The sequence below is a fragment of the Eublepharis macularius genome, chromosome 8, assembly GCF_028583425.1.
Source record: "Eublepharis macularius isolate TG4126 chromosome 8, MPM_Emac_v1.0, whole genome shotgun sequence".
NCBI lineage: Eukaryota > Metazoa > Chordata > Lepidosauria > Squamata > Eublepharidae > Eublepharis > Eublepharis macularius.
The window spans coordinates 143688306-143696683 of record NC_072797.1 but is presented as its reverse complement, the minus strand read 5'-3'; the positions used below and the strand labels follow the sequence as shown (position 1 = coordinate 143696683).

At 48.6% G+C, this 8378-nt stretch overlaps 1 protein-coding gene across 1 annotated transcript; it reads right to left on the bottom strand.

Annotated features, from left to right (window-relative positions):
• Positions 1 to 535: 535 nt before the first annotated feature.
• On the bottom strand, positions 536 to 3568 carry LOC129335195 (uncharacterized). Its single transcript, XM_054987633.1, has 2 exons — positions 3328 to 3568; positions 536 to 1642 (listed from the first exon to the last, which is right to left on the bottom strand). Exons 1-2 carry the CDS (start codon positions 3346 to 3348, stop codon positions 536 to 538), a joined length of 1128 nt encoding a protein of 375 aa, XP_054843608.1. The 5' UTR covers positions 3349 to 3568.
• Between the last annotated feature and the right edge of the window lie 4810 nt (positions 3569 to 8378).

Genomic DNA, 8378 nt, shown 5'->3' with positions numbered 1-8378 from the left:
TTCATACCTTGCATCAAGTCAATAGGCTATGTTTGGCCTGGAATAATCTAGTGTTTAGACTTTAAAATTTGATAGGATGTTATTGCCAGGTGTTTTGTTAGCAAGGAACCACTTCTTGGACAACAGGTATGCTCAGATGGGAAAATGATTCCTGCCTATATTTGGTTTCTCTTCATGTTGTAAAACACCATTCAGCTGCCAGGCTTCATATTAATTGTTATGTGAATGTTGCAATGAATATTACCTAACTCCAGTGTGATAAAAGAAATTTCATAGCCGCATTGAATGATGAAAGGTCCAGATATGTCATTGTGAATAATTCCAGGTTGCTCTCTTTCAAACATGCCAACTTGGTTTTATTTTTTAACAACTTAATAACAGTGAAACTAACTGTAAACAGTAAAACAGGAAGCATCAAGTAAAACATACTTGACCACAGATTTAACCGAGAAGCAGAACAAAACTTAAACAACATTCCAAAGGTTTGTAACTGAGCATCTTAACAGACACTGAGAAAAGCCCCAAAGAGGCCTCTTTATTCTCTGGGCTCAAATTTAGTTTTCACAAGCATTTTATAATCATTTTTTAGTTTTTGAATCCAAAATTTTTCCCCATCAGTTGCCTCCTTTGGGTGAAATGTTTTGGTGTGAAAAATTCCCAGGTTATACCCATCTTGAAGAAAATCTGGGACACACTTTGTAGAGGGATATGTTCCCTTCAACACCCTTGAAACCCAAAACCTTGAAAAGGCAGCTTGATTTACAGAGAGATACTTAATGCGATGTTCCTTCGGCTCAAATGGTTGAATGTTTTCTTCATAGTACTTGATTGATTCCTGAGATGTTTCTCGAAGATTGGGGACTTTTATTTTATACTCTGGCCTCACCCTCCTTTGCCGCTTGGATGGTATGGTGGGAGATGGTTCAGTGCCTTCTCTGCTGGTGCTTGGCTCCGATTGGGAACTGGGCTCTTCTGTTGTCATGAGAGGCGTGGATGTCAACTTTCTCCTAAAGACTTCTGGGAAGAGCTCCTCTTCTGTGGCAGAATCCTGCACAGACACGCTCTCTTCCAGAAAAGACTTTTCGACTGGTGGAGCTCTAGGGGTAGCTGTTACTGAGGAAGGGCATGTGAAGCTTGGCCTCTTGAGAAGGTCTTCTTCGACATCTGCAGCCTTGGTTGCTGATGGTATTACCTCTTCCTCACCTTCTTCGCCTTCTTGTGGGTGGCCTTTTTCTGAAATGATAGATGGTCGCTGTTCAGAACATTTCCTTTCCCAAAATTCTGCATGTCCTTTTGCCTCTTTGACCTCTCGTTGAAGCTCCTCATTTGTTTTTTGCAGGTGCGCAATTGTTTCATTAGCCTCCTTGACAGCTTGCTGTTCATTCTGTAGTTCGTCCTTTATCCTTCTCTGAATTTCATCTATCCTAGATTTTACATCATGGACCTGCTCTTTGAATACTTTTATTTCACTCCTCCAATCCTCAGCTTCCTTTTGATAATTTCTCAGTGATTCTTCATGCCTCAAAAGCTTTTCTTCCTTTTCTTTTGCTCTGTGCAACATTCGCTGCAGTGTAAAAAAAACAAACTGCTCAAACTGGGAGCACGCAGCTAACATCTCGTCCAATCTCTCTTCCTCGGAGGCCTGTCAAGAAAAATGAAGAGAGGAAAAATCATTTGACTATTGGGAATTGGGAATCTAAGGTACCTGTGAAGAAGAGGGGGTTACTTTGCCTTCAGAATTCACAGAATTCCTGGTACAAAATGCCCCATACTTCAGAAAACGTCTTCAAGGGATATTCCCATTTAAAACACAAACACACACACACACAAAGCATTGCGACTCCTAGGAAAGATCATAGAGCTTCCTACCCACAGAGGCTGAGGTAGGATTTGGGATTTTTATCTCACTCTTGTGTCCCTGAATATTCTTCAGCCTCTGCAACTGCTTGGCTGGGTAGAACTTTTCAAGAAGGGCTTGAGGAGAGGGACAGCTTTCATCACTCGAGCCAGAATTTATGGCTCTGCATAGAAAAGGGCGAGGGAGTGGGAGTGGGCAGGTGCCTCCTGAACCCGAGGACCAGGCTGCTTCCTCTGTCTCTGGGGAGAGTAATGACTGCTCGCAGGGAGGGGATCAGACATATTGACCAAGCAGGACAGGTCCATGGACTTTCTCATGAAAGAGGAAAGCACCATCAGAGGCTCCTTCCCCTTCCTGAGCAGGAATGTGTGAATGGAACCAACATATGCCGTGGCAGTGTACCTTTGACAGCAGCACATAACAGCTCTCTCTCTCTCTCTGACACACACGCAAACAAACCTACTAGTGGAGGAGCGATGAATGTTCAAGTTAATTTTTGCCCCTTTGTATCCCACTTTTCTCCATAAAGACACCCCCGAAGTAGCTTTCTGTGCTTTCCCTTTCTCCATTTTAACATCAGAACAACCGTGAGAAGGAAGCTCGAGAGTGTGTGACTGGCACAAATCACCCAGCCAAATCCCATGGGAGGGTGACGATTGGAACCGTGGCCTCCCGGGTCACAGCCCATCACTGTACCCCCACATCCCACTGGACCCCAGCAGCCTGAGTATTCTCAGGAAAATACCTGAATGGCCTTGCTGTGCTTCCAAACCCTCTCAACAGTGGGGCCAGGCAGTGAAGAGGACTTAAGGAGCTGCCGAGGCATGGTAGCTCACACCAGCAAAGAAAACATGGTGAAGAGGTGGCCGGCTTTGCCTGGACCACTACCGTATGAATGTCTGCTTTCTTGCTTGGTCAACAGAAGAGTCAGGGGAGTGGAGGTTTTTGCAGGACCATTTTTTTTGTCCATGTTGTCCTTAGTGGTGATGCAGCAAAGGAGGAGTGGGGTTGAGGGAACAGACATGGTAGCAGCATGCCGCTGAGACCCAGCTCTTCCTCACAGAACAGCCTGCCCACCTAGGATCCCAGACGCTCCCACTCCCTCTCTGTTCCCATCCATTTCCCTCCAAAGCTCTTTAAAGAGTACCCATTGTACCTCAACCCCACACGGGCATCTTGGGGTGTGGGGATCACTCTCCCTTGACCAGCCAGCTCTTCAAGGGCTATCAGAGCCCCTGGGAAAGTGGGAGGGCTGAAGCACGCGGAGGGGGGCATTTCAAGGGCCCTTCCCTCAGTCCAGCCTGAAACGCTGGCACCTCGCTCGTACCAGGCTGGCTTGTGAGGACCAAAAAGCCCCCCACCCTAACCTGTCTTCTCCCCTCCCCTTCCAGACATTTATTCCTCCTCTCTTGAACTGGGAGCTGGGGGGGGGAGCAATGTGAACGAACAGCAGCAGAATGCTTTCTCACCTCCATACCCTTGTCAGCCATATGGTCAGCGAGAACAAATCAATGCCTCTCTGATCAATGCAGCCACCAGGATCCAGACTCTGGGACTTTCGCTCTCTTTCCAAAGACACAGGGCGGCTGGCGGCTTCCCTCGGGTCAGGCTTTGCAGCCAGCAAGCAGAGGGTGGGGAAATCGCTTGGTGACCAGGAGCAGCCACATGCCCTCTGCCTAATCTCCTTCACTAATATTTTCAAAAAGAAGTTCCTCCGGGCTTTCCCCTCTGCTAGGAAATGAAACCAGAGGGCTGTGGCTCCTCCCTTATTCCCCCAGACTTCTGCCCTGCTCGGAAATTCAACCAATCAGAGCACCCCTCTCTTCTGTAAACTGAGGCACGTGCTTGTGGGGAGAGCAGATCACGTTGCAAAGAAGGACGGTGGGGAAAGGCTTCCAAAAGATTGTTGCTGGTGTGCGTAGACATTCATTAGGCATGGAGGTAGGAAAGTTCACTTGGCTTGCCTCACCCCAGCCCAGTTGTGACCAGAGGAGGAAGAGTTGTCTGGGAGGGGAAGGGAGTGTCCAGTACTTGCACTATGCATACGTTTGAGTTGTGGGTGGAGGGAGGGGTCATCCACGGTGGGGAAAATGTGCATTGGGGAGGGACCTTCAAACTTTCCCACCCATATGGCTGTTCTGCAATCTTTCTCAGAATTCTGAGGTGAATTTTCTGAGGATTGGGGCCCACTCTGATATGCCCACTCTGCCTTGAAACCTCTCTGGATCAATGGTCAAGGGAAAAAGAAAGTAAAGAATTTTTTTTTTAAAAGTGACAAAGAAAAGTTCCTTGAGCACAGATTCAAAGGCATTTCCCCCTCGCCAGCAGGCAGACCAGCCACCCTGGATTTCCTTTCAGCAACACATCTTGCAGCCAGTTTTACAGTTTGAAAGGGAGATTCCTGCTTATATATTTGCCTGATCTTTTCCAGATCTGCAGGGAGGCAAACCATCAGGGAGACCTGTTCTCTGGTTACTACACTACAGCGCTGCTACCAAATCCTTCAGAGTGATGGAGTGGAGGGGGGAAGAGAGGCCGCTTGCCTACCAATATTCCCCTTTCATGGTCATATGTAGATTCTCATCTGTTTTGATGCCCCTTTTTTCAAGTACAATCAGGGAGACATACTTTCATTCATTTCCTACTGAGTTGGGATGAAATTAGACACTAGCTTTCTGCTTGCAAGAAGGTTTTTTCCCAAATGAGGGCATCAACACAGCACAGAAATCATGTAGTACCTTTCAGAAAACGTGGTCTTTTAGAAAATATATTATTTCTCTCCCACCCCAAACCCCAACATATTCTGACTGGTGCACTCTGTGCTACCTTGCCAGAAACCAATCACATCTATCAAGACCAAAGAGAGGGATTCCAGAACCACCCCCACCCCACTCTGCACCCTCACTATACTCCAGGGCAACTGTCTCTTTTAAAGTAGTGGTAACTTTCCTCAATGGCTGGTCCTGACTTGGCATGTGCAGACCACACCTACATTATGAAATATGTGCATTTCACACATTCACAAAATAAAAAGGCAGTACCCACCTTGGTGCCATTTTCTGTCCCTCTGGTAAGCCTGAAGCCCTTTTCATTGTGATGAAAGCACCTGGGGAGAGAGATTGCGGCCTGGAAGAGCTGAGAGGAGGACATTCTCATCTCCTGCATCATATCCTCCCAAGGACCCTGCGGGAGAGGTTAGGCTGAGAGAGTGTGACAGGCCCAATGTCACCCAGTGAGCTTCCATTGCAAAGTGAAGATGTGACCTTGGGTCTCCCACCTGCTAAGCTAACCAGTATACTAATATGTGTATTTGATAATAATTAATAGTAAAAAGTTAACAGCCACACAGGTGGCATTTTGCTTCTCTCTATGGATTCCGTAGACCTTTTCATTAAGGTGATATAAGGGGGAAAGTGTACTGTCACAACAAACAGGGAAAGGGTTTTCTTTTAAATGAAAACTGAGCATCCAAGGAACCATTCTGATATGGCGACACAATGTGTTGTCAGGGCCTGCCGCCGCTGCCGCTGGGCATGGCACTGGGCGGTCTGCTCCTGACGTCATAGGGGGGCCAGGGATTCTGCAGGACCCTGCTCTGTGGAAGGAGGGGCGGTATACCTCACCCAGACTCCCTCTCAGTCCACTCGCTGGCCTGCTCAACCTGGCCTGCTTACCCTCTGCGTCCTCCATCTCCTCCTTCCAGAACTCTCCTCCAAGCCTCCACCCTTGCATCTTACCGCTCTCACTCCACATCATCACTCCTCACTCACACCCACCACCCCAGGGCTCTTCCCAGCCAGCTTTTATAGGGCTTCCTTCTACTGTCCCACCCCTCTTCCAGCCTGGTCTTGGGCTGCACCAAGCAGTTGCAGCTGGGGTAGCTGATCTGGCCCCACTGACCAGCACCAGCTGTGCCTTGTTCCCTGGTTGCCCAGCCTCCCTGCCTTGGCTGATTGCTGAAGGCCTGTCCAGCTGCAGTCCCCTGGCTAGTAGCCCGGCCTCCCTGGCTGAGCTGATGGCTGAAGGTGGGTCCAGCTGCGGCTCCTTGGCTGGTTGCCCAGGGCTTCCTGCAGAGTGCCTCCAGTAGCCGCACCTGGAGTGGCTTGGCTTTTGGCAACTCCTGGGCCAGGCTACTATTTTCTAGCTGGGGCGTGGCTTTGGGTTGTTGGGGCTGCTGCTGCTTCTCCTCCTCAGGTAAGGTCTTTGGGTGGGTGACTGCTGGGCCCCCAATCCCTCTGCCCTTGCCCCCTTCTGCCTTGCTTAGTCCCCCTTCCCTCCTCAGGGGAGTGGAACTCGCTGGCTTCTCTCTGTCTCCCCCTGCCTCCTGAGGCCCTGGGCCTTTGCCCCTTGCCCCTGGCACCGGCAGGTTCTGGCTCCCCTTGCCCATGGGAAGGGTTGACCTGCTGTCCTCCGGCTGCCCCCTCTGCCTGCCAGTCAGACCGGTTGACCTGCTGTCAGCTGGCTGACCAGTTGACCTGCTGTCTGCTGGCTGACCAGTTGACCTGCTGGCTGCTGGCTGCCCCCTCTGTCTGTCCATCAGCCCGGGTGACCTGCTGTTCCCTCCTACCAAGTCTGGGGGCTGGGACACAGACCCCGGACATGTGTTACAAAAGTGTAACTAGCTACTAAAGCCCCGGTGGGTATTGTTTCCTGGAAGAGCTCAAGGATGACCATCCTGCCCTCCTCCCACTCTGCGAGGTAGGTTAGGCAAGAGTATGACTAGCCAAAGGTCACTCAGCAAGCTTCAGTGGAGGAGTGAGGATTTGAACCTGGATCTCCCAGATTCTGATACTCTAGCCACTTATATTACAATGCCAATAGGTGTAGTGCAAAAAAAGAATACAAAAAATGATCACAGCCACATTGGTGCACTTTTGTGTGTATAGGCAACCTGCAGCCCTTTTCATGGTGGTACTATAAAGTGCACCCGCACAACAAACAGGGCAAAACTTCTGTCAGTGACAGCTGGGAGTTCCAAGGAACCAGTTGATGAGGCGCCCAATGTTTCCGTGCCTGGTTTTGTAAGCTTCTTGGTCAAAGATATGTGTCACTCTGATGCAAATGTCACTCTGAGAAATCAGAACCCCGCCTGTGTCAACAGAGCCAATGCTAAGGGTCAAAAGCAACAATGAAAGTTTCCATCTTCTTCACCTGCCAGAGAACTCCCCACAATTCTGCTCTTTAGAGCCTAAAGCTTGGCATCAGAAACTAAGAGCCAAGCTACAAGTGACACCTGACACAGGTTGGACACTTGTCAGCTTCCCTCAAGTTTTGATGGGAAATGTAGGCATTCTGGTCTTGTAGCTGTAATGGAGAGCCAAGCTGTAAAACCAGGACACCTAGATTTCCCATCAAAACTTGAGGGAAGCTGACGAGTGTCCAACCTGTGTCAGGCATCACTTGTAGCTTGGCTCTAAGCTCCCCCCATCCTAGACATGCAGCGTGGGGTCCTACGGGTTTCCTGGTATGGGAGGCATCCTGCCCCTGCATCCCGCCTCCCTAGCCCAGTTCATTTTCCTTGGGAGGCCAATGCTCCTAACCCCTTCTTGCTTTCCTTTGCAGAGATCCAAGGAAGAGGAGCTCCAGGAGCTTTTAGCCTCATGCTCCCAATTTGAGCAATTCCTGTTTTTCACCCTTCGGGATCAGGTGTCTAAAGACAAGGTAAATGAAGAAAAAATTGGGCGCCAGGAGACTGCCTTGAGCGACTTGTCAAAGAAAGTGGATGAGATGGGGCAGGACTCAAAGGTCCAAGTTATTGAAATTACATTAAAGAGAATTGAGAAAGATCAAAAGAAGACAGAGACAACATTGGAAGCACTGGAGAGAAACATTGAAGAGACATTGTATCACACTGCCTTTGTGTTATGCCATCAGTGGGAGAAGGTTTTTGCAATGATCTTTTTCATAAAGAATGGTACAAGAGCTGTGAGAAAATTTTCAGTGTCCTTGGACACTAACCACTGTACAATCCTGCCCCTTCATTAAGCTATGACTGGAGGGAGCGTTTAATAATGTGGCTTCTCTTGGAGAATGCTAGAGCAGTAGTGAGGTATGTTTCAGTGTGTCCTTGCACACTAACCACTCTACCACCCTGCCTCTTCATTAAGCCACGAGTAGAGGGAGTGTTTATTAATGCTGCTTTTCTTGCAGAAAGCTAGAACAGCAGTGAGTTAAGTTTCCATGTGTCCTTGCACACTAAAACTGTCCTCCCTACAATCCTGTCTGCAATAAGTTTTTAGTACGTCCAAAGACCCAGTGTGTGTGTTTGCGGGGAGAAATTTGCAGCCTGGTAGAATTGAGGATTACAGAGAATAAACTGGGCTTATAGAGGTATAACCCACTTAGGACTGGAACTCCAGAACAGATTCCCCTTTGAATTCACAGACGGAGATACTGGATGTTCTGTTTTCCTTATTACATCTACAAGGAGGAAAGAAGAACTTCACTTTCCGAAATACAAAGGGTGGTCTTTATCTTTTTCCTAACTTGGAATTGGGCCATCATGTCCCTGGGAAGATTG